Source organism: Monopterus albus, unplaced genomic scaffold (assembly GCF_001952655.1).
Source record: "Monopterus albus unplaced genomic scaffold, M_albus_1.0 scaffold82.1, whole genome shotgun sequence".
Classification (NCBI taxonomy): domain Eukaryota; kingdom Metazoa; phylum Chordata; class Actinopteri; order Synbranchiformes; family Synbranchidae; genus Monopterus; species Monopterus albus.
In genome coordinates this window covers 1,156,321-1,171,987 of record NW_018127962.1, presented here as the reverse complement: position 1 = coordinate 1,171,987, position 15,667 = coordinate 1,156,321, and the positions used below count along the sequence as shown (strand labels likewise).

The 15,667-nt window shown below is 42.9% G+C and overlaps 2 protein-coding genes across 3 annotated transcripts; both read left to right on the top strand.

Annotated features, from left to right (window-relative positions):
• The first annotated feature begins 87 nt into the window (after positions 1-87).
• Positions 88-7,533, top strand: dclk3 (doublecortin-like kinase 3). Of its 2 annotated transcripts, XM_020606805.1 has the most exons (9): positions 88-277; positions 408-476; positions 1,443-1,654; positions 2,207-2,338; positions 3,363-3,564; positions 4,201-4,577; positions 5,110-5,242; positions 5,416-5,583; positions 5,702-7,533. In XM_020606805.1, exons 1-9 carry the CDS (start codon positions 253-255, stop codon positions 6,106-6,108), a joined length of 1,725 nt encoding a protein of 574 aa, XP_020462461.1. In that variant the 5' UTR covers positions 88-252; the 3' UTR covers positions 6,109-7,533. The 2 variants fall into 2 exon arrangements, with proteins under 2 accessions (XP_020462461.1, XP_020462460.1); XM_020606804.1 differs by having other exon boundaries at positions 3,363-4,577.
• A 352-nt stretch (positions 7,534-7,885) lies between these two features.
• On the top strand, positions 7,886-15,658 carry zftraf1 (zinc finger TRAF-type containing 1). The gene is made up of 7 exons (XM_020606806.1): positions 7,886-8,388; positions 8,651-8,971; positions 10,152-10,246; positions 11,014-11,157; positions 12,239-12,450; positions 12,610-12,788; positions 13,419-15,658. The coding sequence occupies exons 2-7, from the start codon at positions 8,684-8,686 to the stop codon at positions 13,629-13,631; spliced, it is 1,131 nt and encodes a 376-aa protein (XP_020462462.1). The 5' UTR covers positions 7,886-8,388; positions 8,651-8,683; the 3' UTR covers positions 13,632-15,658.
• The last annotated feature ends 9 nt before the right edge of the window (positions 15,659-15,667 follow it).

Below are 15,667 nucleotides of genomic sequence, written 5' to 3'. Positions count from 1 at the left end.
CTTCCGGTCAGGTCGTTCAAATTAAAACCTCATTGGTGAACATAGCCAAGCACTTAGCCTAGCTATTTTGAAGCATGTTGATAAGTGAAAATAAAAAAAATATGAAGTAGATGACAACCACTTATTATTTCGAAAGTATTCTGCTCCATAGATAGGACGCCCACAACACAATATTAAAAATATTTGTTTTGATCGCAAAATCACACAGCTTCCCGTGCTTCTTTTCTTAATCATTCAACTTGACGTGTATCCATGGCAACCACTGTAGCTACAGCAGGTCCGGTCAGCTCACAGCACATCCCGTTACTTTCCCCAGAGGATATGACAGCAACAACTTGTGTAGAAATAAAACTAAATAAAACATAAGTTCTACTGAGTTGATTTAAGTCATGTGTTATTTTTGAAAGGCATGACTCCCTCCCAGAGAGCCCGGTATGGATGCGAAGCGGCGCGTAACGCTAAATGGAGAATGGCGGGTGAGTCGATGATCAGATTGAATGGATTTTACTACAATTAAAATAAAACTTTACCGAGTGTTACACTCCGTCTTTAACCTGGGATGACTAACTTATCTGGTAGGCCTATACATTATCTAGACTATAGCCTACATACAAATTTAAAGACTGTGGCCCCACACGAGCCTTGAAAAATGTAAAATATGATGTAGGCCTATCTGACCAGCCACACCACATCACCTCCACACACAGTGTACACAAAGACCCTTAAGCTGCCAGGGTCCTCAAGAAAAGGCTAATTCAGTTTGTCTAGACATGCCATAGCAGGATCTTTATGACAGGCTTAAGCCTCAGGACTTGGGAGATTCTCTGTGCCCACAGTGAAAGGTTTCTTTTTTATTGTTATTGTGTTAAAATGTCTGTGCTGTTGCTCACTCTCAAGAGGGCAGTAGTGTCTTGTTAAAAAGGGGACGATGGACAAATTCCAGGTATAGGGTCTTGTGTTACTGTATGTTGTTCTGCATGTGGAAAAAACAACCCCCCACTGACTGGACAGATAACATCTCTCGGTCTCCCTCAGTGCCAGAAAGTGAAACATCAAAGATGCTGTGTGTCCCTAATGCTTCATTAATCATGTAGATTCAGTGGAGTCCTAACCAGGTCATGCAAGCTTTTGTTTAGGTGTGTGCATGTGTGTGTGGGTTTGCATGACTTAGGGAAGCCTAAATAATTCAACCAAGGTGCTTGAAGAATCTCAAATGGCCCTTTCTCTCCATGTGATGGAAATCACTCAAATCTGATCAGCTGGATTTGTTTTCACACACACACGGGCTCACTTAGAATGAGGAACTTATGTTGTGTTAGTTATGAGTTTTCTTTTGAATACAAGTCTAGAGGAGACCCTCCAACAGGGTGATGACATCAGCGTTGATAAGTACACTTATGTCTTTGTTCTTCCACCCCTGCCCTCATCTCTCCCTGCTTCAGCTCCTCCTGTGCCCTTGCTGAAGCGTGCGGGTGGGGGACCCCAACCATGGGCCATTCATCCCCACTCTACAGGACAGGTCTCCAGGTCCCACTTCCCACCTCCTCCTCCTCCTCACCTCCCTGTCTTCCATACGCGCCATGCACAGGAGAGCGCAGACCGACCCCATCTGGTCACCATCATCCGTCCCTGTGCTCAGAGTACACCGCGAAAGGTGAATTTAGTATTTACAATTTCAACTAAACTGTTCATAAATATATTACAAAGGTTAGTTGGAAGGCCTTAATAAGAGCAACTCTTGATTAAGAGGTTGTGAAAAATCCATTTCGATGGTGTTTCCTTTCTGTTTGGTAATAATGCAGTTTATATATATATATTTTAACACAAGTCCTCATGGATTTTCACTTTCTGAAAATCCATTACACATGCACTTGTTAATAAGTGAACAAATGGATTTTTGTCCTGATTCTTGATAGGTCTTTTCTAGAAGAGACCTAACAGTGCATAGGAGGGGTTTTCCTGATCAACTGAAGGGCTAAAAAGATGATGCTTGAGAAGGATAAACACCATCCGAATGACAACCCAAACGTAGTTCTTATTAATATCTTAAAATTTATTTTAAAGCATTACTAACTGATGTATTAACCAGTAATAAAGTTACAAACTCTAAACCCTTAATGAAGGGTTCTTTATTAGAAAATGGTAAGAAACGTTTGATTTAGAGCAGAAAGAATATCATAGCTACTGTTTTCTCTTTGTTTTCAAGGTAACAGTGCTGTTGAACCGCAGGGGGGTCGTGTCCTTTGAGCAGCTACTATTGGATATCTCGGAGGCACTGGGGTTTCCTCGCTGGCACAGAGCCAGAGTCACACGCCTGTACACAACCCATGCACGAGAGGTGAGGCTCAGCCATGGCCACATTAACCTGCATAGGAACCCTGTGGCAAAAATGAACTGATGAACTGCCTGGCCCCAGGTTTGCAGTGAGGTAGTAAGAATATGAAACATGTAATCAGAAAACCAGAATAACGAAGGTCTTATTAAAACTAGAGTTTGACACCAGAACCCTCTTCATGACAGGGCTTCAAGACTGGATAATAAAGTGGTACTTTAGTGTGGTCCCACACAAAAATTCAATTAAACTAGCTCAAACAAGCTGACGCACACTACCACTAGAGCTTTTAAGGCCCCTTGCTTTGCCCAGTTGGTAGTTCAGTCTTGGTCTAAACACACCTAATGAACTGATCTTCATCTGACAGCCATCCATTGACCTGGGTAGAAATAAAAGGGATATGCTGACACTATCTTAATGGGGATTTAGAAATGTCATGTTATCTCCTAGGAGAGCATTTGGACACTCAGTGAGGAGACAAAACTCATGAACTGATCTTCACCTGACAGCCATCCATTGACCTGGGTAGAAATAAAAGGGATATGCTGACACTATCTTAATGGGGATTTAGAAATGTCATGTTATCTCCTAGGAGAGCATTTGAACACTCAGTGAGGAGACGAAACTCCAGTTATGCAAATTTAAATTATACATTTGAGCACCTTGTCTCTTCCTCCACCCTTTTTGCCAGTATGCTGCTATACATGTTAGGAAGAGGAATGCAGATTGAGATTGAACTACCAGACTCTTTGTCACAATAAACTCTAGTAAAATTAAGTGTTGGCCCTTCTTGAAGCACTGTTTACTCCAGGTCAGCATTTCTTTTAGAATAGACAGAAAGATATTTTGCTTTTGCTCTACATCTAGGTTTTTGTGATAATAAACTAAAAGAGTACAATCAAAATTTTCATAATAAAAACAATAATTTGTGGATTGGGTGTAGCAGTTGATTCTAAACACTGTCTTGTGGTCCAGATCTGCCCTTTCTTTTATTGTCATTCTTTTGTTTGTTTGTTTTTTTGTTTCATAGGTGAGGGGTGTGTGTGATTTCTTCAGGGGCGAGGTGGCCTTCCTGGCACTGGGTGGGGCCCGTCCAGAGCTGGGCAGTGTGAAGGAGGCGCTTGAGGAGCTGTTTCCAGATCATTCTCATTACCGCACTGATGCGCTGCGAGCCTGGGAGAAGAGACTACGTCCAGCACCAGATAAAGCAACTAAGGCTGACAGTGGATACAGTGAGGGGACACACAGCACCGCGACCAACCAGGAAACATACCAGAACACAAATACACATATCAAGAATCATACTAATACACACACACCTCACCATATAGTCACACACCAGCTGGAACATCATAACTCAGATGTTCAGAAGTCTCATAAAAAGAATTCTTGCAGAAAGCTGGCTCGCCTTCCCAACCACCTGCAGAGACTGCATGTGAGGGGTGGGGTCCAAGAGTCTTCTGCCATTGGCCCATTTAAACATGAGGAAGGTTTTAGAGAACTCGACATATTCTCTCCTAAACTGTGTGAAAACTGCCTGGCAATAATAGCTAAACAACAGCATCCAGAATGGGAATATCCATTTTCAGGGAGGGTCCCACTTCCACCTGTGTTGAGAAAGCAAAAAGGAAGTTCTCATACAGAACAAGAGGTGATGAAGCTTGATGTTCCTCTCAGCCCTCCACCTCCTCAGCCAATCAGCACAGATGAACAAAAGAGTCCTGTGCAATTACAAATTTTAAATCCACTTCCAGATGTGGGTCCAGCACATAACATACAGTCAGATATACAGCCAAAAACGACCTTTGACCTTCCCTCAGATGGCAGTGATGTTACATTGTCAGACATTGAGCGTTGCTATGAAATAGGACGTGTGGTTGGAGATGGGAACTTTGCAGTAGTGCGAGAGTGTTGCCATCGTGACAGCAGACAAACCCTCGCCATGAAGATAGTTGAACGTTCCAAGCTGATTGGTCGAGAGCACATGCTGCAGAATGAACTGAGCCTTCTGGGTAGCCTCTGTCACCCTCGCATAGTGCGGCTGTTTACACACCACCACACACACACTCACTCCTACCTGGTGATGGAGCTGGTGAGCGGGGGGGATCTGTTTGAGGCCATCGCTGAGAGGGGGAAGTTTTCAGAGGCAGAGGCAGGACTGATGGTGTCGGATATGAGTGAAGCTCTAAGTTACATTCACTGCAGGAGCATCGTCCACCGAGACCTCAAACCAGAAAACCTACTGGTGAGTATTATGGTTAGTGCAGTGTTAACTTTGGCACCTCTTCTTTAGTCGTTTGATGAAAATGTGTGTTAGTTTTGGTCAAATTTGACTCATTTGTTTTTTTTTTTAGTTTTAAAATCTGAAGATACGTATTTTAGTCTAGTTTTCATCAGTGACATTTTAGTGTGCGTTTATAAAATGTATACCTTCTTTATATCTTGAGGCTACAGCTATCTCTATCTTTGTTGTGTACAGTTACCATGGTTACAGGTGTTGTAATAAAGGCTGTTTATATGTTCACACATTGGGAAAGACATATTCCCCACACTGTCTGACAGACCACACAGTGGCCTCATCATACTGTACAATTCACATTATACATTATTTTATGTAATGTACAGTTTATATCGTCAACATTTAGCAAAATCTGAAAAACATGAAAGTTTTAGTCACAAGCCTCTCGGCCTTATGGGCAACTACTGTATGTGGGTGGCCCTGGAGTTGCTTTTAAAAACATATTCTTCACTCTGCTTCCCTTCTTGTTCTCTCACAGATAGAGCAAGAGGCTGGTGGCATCTGTAGGTTGAAGTTGGGAGACTTTGGTCTTGCCATGGTCGTGACTGAGCCAGTCTTCACCATATGTGGTACACCCACATATGTAGCCCCAGAAATTCTCTTTGAAACAGGTTAAGTGTTGTTTGCTGCAGTATCAATCACTACTTTACTTTTACTATTAATTGTCTTTTATCTCAAAATGTGGGTGTTATTCTCTATTTGAAAACTTCTCTTTCTTTATCACTTTTTTCTGGATATGAGTAGTTTTTTAAATTCTAAAAACAACTGTTGTTTGACTGGCCAGGTTATGGTGTAGCAGTGGATGTATGGGCACTGGGTATTATTCTCTATATCCTGCTGTGTGGCTTCCCCCCATTTCGCAGTCAGGATCGGGACCAGGAGGAGCTCTTCCAGCTAATAAGACAAGGACAACTCCACTTCCCATACCCCTACTGGGACCCCATTGCAGAGGGTGAGAACAGAAACACACTGCATGCTCACACAAATGTCAATACATACTGTATGTACCCATATTCATATATATAAATACACAATCTATTTTGTATGCAATGTTCTGTTTTTGAGTGCAGAAGCCAAAGGCCTTGTCAGAGCTCTGCTTCAGCCAGATCCCACAGTGAGGCTGACAGCAGAGCAGACCCTGCTGCATCCCTGGGTGAAGGCTATGGCTTCAGTTTGCAGGCAGGGGGCGCTCACAGACAAACCTCAGAAGAACACAGCAGATACTGGAGTGGAACCAGAGAGAGTCCAGAGACCAGCTCAGATCAATGCAGCAGAAACAATGACAGGATACACCAGCAGCAAGGGAGAAGTCACACACAAAACACTCAGCAGAACTGATGGGGGACAAAGTGAGATGACCACAGGAAGAGGGAAAAATGAGGACATACCACCACAGCAACAATCAAAAGAGACAAGTACAGTCCACAGCATTTCTCCACTGATTAAAGTGCATACGGCGTCAGAGGCCACACCTTGAACAAAAACCAGAGTGCACCTCTACAGACTCTGGCTTACCCAGCAGGGAGCCCAGCTGCAGGCGAGAAATACAGAAAGCAGGTCCCAGGGTGTCAAGCACACATATCCAACAGCCCTAACAGCTCGAGTGTTGAACTCAGTCGTCTCAATGGCCCCACAGCCCAAACTGAACTTCCATCCTAAAGAATTGAAACAAAAGAGCCACCTACAGATTCACAATCCTCAGCTAGCATAGCAAGCCAAACCACAACCAAGACAGCGCCATCTTCATCACACCCTCTCCATCAGCAAAACTCCTTCCGAGAACCATGATGAGTCCAGGGTTCATACCACCATCAGCCCCACACACACACACACACACACACACACACACACACACAAACTCTTTACCCATGTGATTACATCAAGTCATCACTTTCATTGTTCTGGACAATACCAATGATTTCTTGGCAGCTGGAAGCGTGAATGACCCACAGATAATGTGATTTACTCTTGGGACTAAATAGCATCTGATGGGCTAGATAACTATCATAAGTGTGTTTAGCCCATTTATCCTGCAATCATATATTGACCAGGAGATGTATAAATGACCTAGTTACATGTCCAGCTAGGACTGTAAGAGGATTCAGTTTGTCTTTAAACTTCACTTTGTCATTGTTTCTAATACTGTGTAGAATCCATGAAAAGACCTTTTAGCAATTTTCTGAAATGTTTTTGTTCAGTTCTCTGCAAACCCAGTTTTATTGTGAGGATATGATACTGTGTGTTATCATGTTTGTCACTCCTAGTAGAAGGTATTTTTGACTCTACTACTCTGTACGATGAAACTGACTCCTAGAAGTCCATTCCTAGAGGTTTGTTTGGGACCATTTATCTGGCAACATTTCTTTACTATATAGTATGATCATAAGATAAAAAATATCTGTATCGAGAACTTGTATTTTAGTCATAGTAACAATTTGCCATAGCTACCATATTCTATGTGAGTGTTTAGTCAACACATTTTGTACAAATAAATGTGCGGTAAGACCCAGTGGCTTATTATTGGGAACAGCCCAGCTTTTGTGTGTGACCCCCACAGGCTACAGCTACTGAGTAAACTGTGTGTGCATAGTTGAGCAGTAGCCCTGTGGCTCCCTTGCCATTCCACACAGACCAAATAAGGTATATCTATCTGTCCAGTGGGTGTGTTTACTCCTGTCCTTCATAGTCACTAACAGCTGACACTGACATGCTGCCCCACCTATTACCCCCTCACCCACAAAAACCCTGTTATACAAGCACCTCAGCCCTTGAGGGTAATAAACTATATATTTGGCATGAAAAAGCTTACAGATGCTTCTGACCTTTGTTTTTCTAGCTTAATTATTTATGCATTTATAACATGCACAAACACAGGGTTCCTTACAACCAGTTGAACCACTTCGACAGTAACAGTACAGGGCCATAAACATGGTGTCAGCATACCAGAGCAGCAGGAACAGGGTGTTCGTGTGTGTGTGTTTTGATTTTTCATTAAGTTCTCTTGAGATTCTGGCCGCAGGGGGGTGACAGTGTTATTTAAGTGTCATTAAAGTTTTATAATATGTTCATGTGGCTTATAAAAAAAAAAACAAAAATGCTTTAAGGATGCTTTATCCGCTGGAGTGGCCTAAATTTGTCGCATATCAGCTTTTGGCCACCTCTCACGTCCTGCCACTCACTGACCCGCAGGTGCTCACCACGCATGCGCCCGTAAAAACTTTAAATACCCCAAGTCATCTGCCACAACAAAACATTCCGCTGTCAGCCAATGCAAGGCCCCACTAAAGTATTTACTAGCACATATGGGCCGTAACATATGCATGCCAAATATTACTTTTAAATACGCAACTTCTGTTATTAGCCAAGATCGAGAGCCTGCTTAAGTAATAACAAATTTGACCCGGAGTCGCAAAGGCAGTGCAGGGCGAAGTCGGGGGAGACGGACAGGAAAAAACAAAGATGGCTGTGTAGTCAGAGAGACGAGTCCCAGTAGAACTGTCTCTAGGCACGATTTTAATCACCGACAAGTCCTGTGAGCCCCGTGGACAGCCAGACGGTACAGGAGCAGGGACGTTAGACGAGCAGTGGAGCCAGGTCGCTGGTGCACATCATTGTAATCTGCTGTCATTGCGAATAACGGCGTCGAGAGTACAACAACAGCTGAGAGGCGACTGAGTTGTTTTTGTTCTGCCTGGGCAAAAGGAGAGGACTGCTGTGTTTGTCAACGTAGCTAGCCGAATAGTCTGCTAGCCGCACTGTAAGTCAACAAAAATAGTCCACATTTAATTTAGTTACAATTAGATTTTGCTCATGATCTCGTTATTACATAGTAATTGGCTTGTTAAATTCCGAGTTCGGAAGTATAGGGATCATTAATAACAAGTTAGCCTGCATCCCTGTCTGACAGCCTGCTGCCGTAGCGTTAGCCTAGCTAACGTTAGCTAGCTGTCAGCTGACCGTTAGCTCGACAAGTTGCAAGCTAACCTGCTAATATTTCGGGCTTGGCCCGGTCGCGGCAGGTTCATCTTAGGCAATTTTAGGCAGTCACCGCCATGTCTTCACTGGAAGAGAGAGACGTGGGCGTTGCGGCCGCCCCTGGCTCCTCCTCGGCCGGCTTGGGGGTCGGGGCCGTGGGGGCAGCGGTGGAGGCTGTCGCCGAGGTCGCAGCCATGCAGGAAGAGCTCGGGATACGGCGAGAAGGGCCCGAGCCTGACCCAGACGAGCCACCCAAGAAGAGGGTGAAAGTACCCGAGGGAGAGTCAGGAAAGCTGGAGGAGAGACTGTACTCGGTGCTGTGCTGCACCGTGTGCCTAGACTTGCCCAAGGCGTCTGTTTATCAGGTAAACGCGGTGTCAATCACAACCCTTCCCCCTCATAGCCCCTAAACCTACCGTGAAACAACAGCAAACCAGCTGGATCTCGTACTAGTAACTCCTCATGTGTCCAAACCCCCAACCCCCAATGGCAACCTGTTGAATGCGTTGGACGGCTCCATTTATTTTTAGTGATTCTAGATCCAGCACAGGCCCAAGTGTCTATACTGCCGATTGAGCCATGAGGCTGAGATACCAGACACGCCAGGGCTGGTGGTCAGCTGTGCTGGATCAAGTTTGTAACATTATACTGTAAATTATCCTCAAATAGCCCCCAGCAAAAGCCCAATACCCAGCCTACCCTCCCAGAACGCAAAAGTCCAAAATTCACCAAATATCTACATTTGAATTCTATATTTCCATGCCCTTCAGCCCACCCCTATTCTCCTTAATGACCTCAAAATGTCAACACATTTGTAATTAATCATTAGTCTTAAAGCAAGAATAACATGCCCTATGCAGCACACACATTTGAATAGTTATATAGCATTTATTAACAATAGTGTAAACACAAGTTGATATTCTTTCCAAACAATGTTCTGTCCTTAACATAAGCACATGTTAGGACACATAATTAGACAAGCACAATCAGTAAATAACACTATACCTGTAAATGAATTTCCCATAGCATTTGGCTGCTATTCATGTAGGGAAGTTCACAATTCCAACCCTCTCTCCCCCATTAAAGAGTATTTTTAACATTGAAATTTTGACGTGAGGGCTTTTTAGTTGTTAGTTTGTTGTTGGGCAGCTTTAGCCAATTCCTTCTTATGACCTACCTACAAATCAAATAGACTAGAAGGAAATATGCCTAGCCAAACATTTAACGACATTTCTCTTAATAATACGTTTTAATTTGGATTTAAGCTATAGTTTCCGTTCATAAACATTTTTAATATCTATTTTAAGTAGTTTTAATCATCTTAAAATATACCACCATTGGTGTCATAAATTATGTTGGAATTTTTCCTCATAAAGTTTGTCAAGAGAAAACAAACAAGTATTCCAGTTTTCCTAGTAAGTTTTTTCCAGATTGCACTGCTTAAATATTTTTGCCCCTTCCCATTTAAAAATCTAGGTTGTTTTCTCCACTTTCCTAACACACTTAACACCTAACAGTGACCTGTTAACATTTTCTCCACCACAGTGTACCAATGGACATCTGATGTGTGCAGGCTGTTTCATCCATCTCCTGGCTGATTCTCGTCTCAAGGAGGAACAGGCTACATGTCCCAACTGCAGGTACTGTACACCGGAGTCCACTGAAGACGTGAGCATTTCCTGAGCAGTGCACATAGAAATTCAATCTAGCTACCCCACTGAAATTAGTTACACAGTTAGTTAATTAGTTAGTTAACGATTGTAGTCATGGGGTGGACATGAACATTGTTTTAATGGATTTTGTAATATAAAGTATGGTTATTTGCTTATATATATGCATTTTCTCAGGGTTCCTAGACTGATGTGATATAACTGTACTGTGAACAGCTGACATTGGGCAAGAGGTGGGCTACACCCTGGACCGGTCACCAGTCTATCACTGGATGACATGAGAGAACCTACGCAGGCACAGGGAGAACATGCAGAAAGGCCCCGTTTTGGCCTGGGCTCAAACCTGGAACCTTCTTGTTGTGAAGCAACAGCGCTAACCACCACGCTGCTGTGCCGCTTCCCCTGACACTCAGCTTCAGATACTTTAGATGAGATACATTTTGTCAAACTAAACCAGTGGTTTTACAACAGAATTTTCTTTCAGAATTACTTTGGCATTTGTCACTAATGTACGGTCGCAGCAAAAAAGCACTTCATGAATTTGCACCGCATAGTTCCACAATATATGTTGAAATTATCACCAGCAAATGAGAAAAGTACAGTATGACTTAACTTTTCCACTGCTAAGACAGCTACTCATGGTTGCACATTGTTCACAAACGTGTATCCTACATGCAACAAATATTATATATACCCTTGCACTGAGGTATGACTCGTGGTTTTCTGTGTTTGTGTAGGTGTGAGATCAGCAAGAACCTGTGCTGCAGGAACCTGGCGGTGGAGAAGGCTGTCAGTGAGCTGCCAACAGAATGTACCTTCTGCCTAAAACAGTTTCCCCGCTCCAGCTTAGAAAGACACCAGAAAGAGGAGTGCCAAGACAGGTATACACCATACACACTATACACAGTGACACTTTTTTGAAAGATAAAAAGTCTACCATACTTGTAGTCAAACACTCCCAATCAGTTTTTCCAAAACTATCAAATCCTGAGATGCTTCCTGATGCCAAAGAAATGAAACAGAAATATGAAAATGGAAGCTGTGCACATAGCTGATGCACACATAAATGAATAGCTCACCAGTATAATTGTATGTACATCTGGTAACCAGCACAGTATTACAATGGGTTAATTTGAGGAAGATGGAGGCGCACATGACCTTCTCCAAAGAGAAAAACAGCTGATGTGATTACAGGCTGTGCATTTCATGTGAGAAATGCTCAGCCCGTTTGAATTTGCTTGCATGAAATCCTGTGGGATTGTTACCAGAGCAACAGGTGACCCTGCATGCGACAGCGTTATCCATGCTAGTGTTGCCTTGACAACAGGCATGGCAGCCACTAGGTGTTTTTGGCTGGGTTAGCCAGATGAAAGTGCAGGTCTGGCTGGCTGTAGCATGGTATTATCTCCAGGAACGCCATATGCACATTTGAATATGAGATGAGTATTTAATATGTAGTAATTACCATCAGTGATTACAGGTATTTTACAATACTCTGATGTAGTGGTGATTTCTGTTGAAATGCCTTAGAGCAAAATGCATAAGACATAAGACATATATATGCATAAGACAAACCTTTGCAGTTATCATAAGGTAAATTACATCAGTGAGGTTTTAATTATCTTTGAGTCACTGCCAAGGCTAACTAGTACATTCACATTATTAACGCCTCACCTTTACTGTGATAAAGTAACAGGTATTCATTGAAAAGCGCTTCTGTCCAAGAGGTAACTGATATGAATCCATGTCATTCTTTCCTTGAGGTTGGCTCTCGGTGAACACTTATCATTACTATGGTAATAATTAGCCTCGGTTCACAACCTAGGTTAATTAGTCCCTTTGGTATTATCAGTACTTCCTATTCAGTGTAACAACATGCATTCATCACACAGGTCCTCTAAAAGGAACTAATCTCTATAGAGCCACATCTTTCCTAACTCACTGTTGCCATTATGTTGCCAGGGTGACACAGTGTAAGTACAAGAGGATCGGCTGCCCCTGGCAAGGTCCGTTCCATGAGCTGCCAGCACATGAGAGTGAGTGCTCCCATCCCACCAAGACAGGTACAGAGCTGATGGGAATACTAGGAGAGATGGACCAGAACCACCGTAGAGACATGCAGCTGTACAACAGCATCTTTAGCCTGCTCTGCTACGAGAAGATTGGGTTTACAGGTACATACATAAAGACAACAAGAGTGTGGAAATGTGACCATGAACTTTAGGAGAGATTACTAAAAAACTGTTATTTTAACGTTCTGTTTCCCTCTTTTTCTCCACATATGGCTTCTGTCCCTGTTTCAAATCTTGTCTTCCACTTATATGTCCATCTAGAGGTGCAGTTCAGGCCGTACCGCACTGATGACTTTATCACTCGTCTGTACTATGAAACACCGCGCTTCACTGTTCTCAATCAGACGTGGGTGCTGAAGGCCCGTGTTAACGACTCTGAGCGCAACCCCAACCTCTCCTGCAAGCGCACCCTCTCCTTCCAGCTCATCCTCAAGAGCAAGGTACACATCACAGTGTCTCTCCGTGTTTATCATTAATGTTTCAATACTTGTTTTCAGGGCTAAAGACATGACCACTAGTCTCTGAAAGTTTGGAACTGGTGTGATACCTTACAGAGTGATGTTCATCTGTTTAGTTACCTGAACCGAGGAGCATTTTTGCTGCTAATTCTGATGATGCTGTCTAGAATTGATCTGTTTGTGATCTCTGTTATAAGTTATTTCCTTGATTAATCTGAGTCAAATTTAAATCAATTCTTTACTCAACAAAACAACCTAGCATGAGAAGTTAGAACAATAGAAAATTTGAAAAATTACGTTATCTAAATAACTGCCAGAAAACTGACAGATTACTTCAGCTCTGAAATGACAGAAAGCTGAAATACCAAAGATAATATATGTTTGAGGTCATTTAAATGTTATGAGTATTACATAGTTTGTCCACCAGAGAGCACAGACAAGTTTGATTTTCAGCTGAAATATGTACACATCTTGGTTGCAATAATCAAAAAAGTTGAGGGGATCGTCATCAAAAGATTTTCTTTACCTTGTGTTTATGGGAAAACAGCTACCAGTATATTAAACTTCTATCTTAGCTGGCTTTTGGCAAACTCTCAAATACTGCCTGTGCAGGTGAACTCTGCCCTGGAGTGCTCCTTCCTGCTGCTGAAGGGGCCGTATGACGACGTGCGGATCAAGCCAGTCATCCACCACCACTCCTTCAGCAACGATGCTAACGAGACGGACTACGTCCCTCTGCCCATCTCCGATTCGGTGGAATGCAACAAACTGCTGGCCGCCAAAAACATCAACCTGCGCCTGTTCATCTTCCAAGTCCAAAAATAAAGACTGAGGGAAGATGATGAGGAGGAGGAGGAAGAAGAAGAGGGATGATGGAAGGCGAGGAGCAGAGAGAGAGAGGATGTGATGAAGATTAAAGAGACACCACTGAACCACTGATACCTCTTAACATGTACACACATATACTTACGCAGATACAGTCACACAGGGTACACACACACACACACACACACACACACACACCAATAATTTCACTTACCTCCTATTACAAGATTGTGAGTCCCCTTTCTTGGGGGAGCTGTGAGTTGCTATGGAGATGAGTGGGCATTGATATAGGATGGAGGGATGGGGGTGGAGTGGAGGGGGTTCTGAGATGGTTGGTGTGTACCTTCGGAGGCTTTCTTAAGGTCAGGGTTTTCTGACCTTTCACCCCTGACATCCACAGCCAAAGGGTAGCACACACACACACACACACACACACACACACACACACACACACACACACTGACCAAAGCAGGATTTGCTGGGTGCATTTGTTGTGTGTATGTTTGTGTATAAGTGAGAGAGAGAGAGTTACTTGACAGACCCTGGTGTGCAGCCCCAACTATGCTGTCATGTTGTCCCAAAGACATGATAATGTGAAAACAGACCGAGTGACTCTACTGAGCTGTTCTTTGGACATGTGAACAGGTGTCGACGGCACGATTGTGTACGTGTGCACTCGAATGTGTGTGTGTGTCTTTATCCTTCCCTCTACTCGCTGTATGCCAGAAGCTCATCACCAATTCCCTTCTGTTTTGGCAAACGCTTCTTTTTTTGCATTTCAGACATTGTCAAAACAGATGAAAGATGGCATCACCCCTTTAACCTTCCAGCAAGAGGAGAGACGGCCTGGCTGCATGCATATTTTAGTTCTTCAGCTTATTCATCCAGCTGTGGTTACATTTAACCTTCAGCACTAATAACGGTTTTAGTTCTGTTAGCCCTTAATATTTAAGTACCTGTGAACTTTAATGTTTTTAGTTGGGTTTTAGCGTGTGAACGGCAGTCTGTGAGAGTGTGTGTGTAAACAGATCTTAACTGTGAGACTGCTGTAAACCAGAGTACAATCCTTAGAGTACAGGACTAGCAAGGCTGGGTTACCAACAGACTCTCCAGGCTCACTTTGTATCAGCTGTAGGACAGAATCTAATTATGTTTGTTACCAATTAATTGCATTTTTCTTGAGTAATCATGTAGTGTACAAAATATGAGAAAGTATTTTTTTTAAAACGCTCGTCACTACTTCCCAGAGCTCTAAGGTGATATTCTAAAATTGTGTTTGTTCATTGAACAGTCCAAAACTCAAAGATATCTCATATACCATCATATACAAGCAGCAAATCCTATTTGAAAATCTGGAAGTAGTAGATGTTTGGCACCTGATGGGACTGATTCTCCATTATCAGAATAAACACCTTTTGATTGACTAATTGATTAAGTGATTAATTATGGCTGCAGTTTGATTACTTGCACATCTGATTAAGAATTTGTACTACTACAGTACAAAAAGATATGGAATTATTATGTACAGTATCTGTGGCCAGGTAGTATTCCAGTAGAAGACTACTGGTTGAATTATGTACAAAATGAAATGAAGGGCAACAGCACATTTTTGCTCCCAAACAAACCAGCCATGGGGACTAAACCCAAACTGTGAGCACAGAGTCCCAAGGTGACCTGGACTTGACTATGTGCTGTGAGCTCAACAGCCCTCTGGAGAAGACTTACTTGTCTTTGGCAGGGGATGAATGATGTATCTGTGAGTGTGTGTGTGTGTGTGTGTGTGTGTGTGCGTGTGACAGGGTGGGGACGGACGGTTTTACCTTACCACGGTGACATATTAGTGTTAGACTTACTTGAAAGAGAACGAGAAGACGTTACTGAAGTAGATTCTACTGTAAAGCAGATAGATCTCTCTCCTCCTGACCTCTACTTCCTGTATATCTGTGTTTTAATGCTTTGTCTCTATGCCAGTGGACTCACTCATCTCACTATGGCTGTACATGTGCCTTTTATTAAAGATCACAGAACCTGCACTG

Bases quoted from the DNA above. Each gene is read 5' to 3' on its own strand.
- dclk3 (XM_020606804.1), top strand. From the start codon at position 253: ATGGCAACCACTGTAGCTACAGCAG. The intron at 2,339-3,362 runs GTGAGGCTCAGC...TTTGTTTCATAG, and splicing joins ACACAACCCATGCACGAGAG to GTGAGGGGTGTGTGTGATTT. The intron at 4,578-5,109 runs GTGAGTATTATG...GTTCTCTCACAG, and splicing joins TCAAACCAGAAAACCTACTG to ATAGAGCAAGAGGCTGGTGG.
- zftraf1 (XM_020606806.1), top strand. From the start codon at position 8,684: ATGTCTTCACTGGAAGAGAGAGACGTGGGCGTTGCGGCCGCCCCTGGC. The intron at 10,247-11,013 runs GTACTGTACACC...GTGTTTGTGTAG, and splicing joins GCTACATGTCCCAACTGCAG to GTGTGAGATCAGCAAGAACC. The intron at 12,789-13,418 runs GTACACATCACA...CTGCCTGTGCAG, and splicing joins AGCTCATCCTCAAGAGCAAG to GTGAACTCTGCCCTGGAGTG.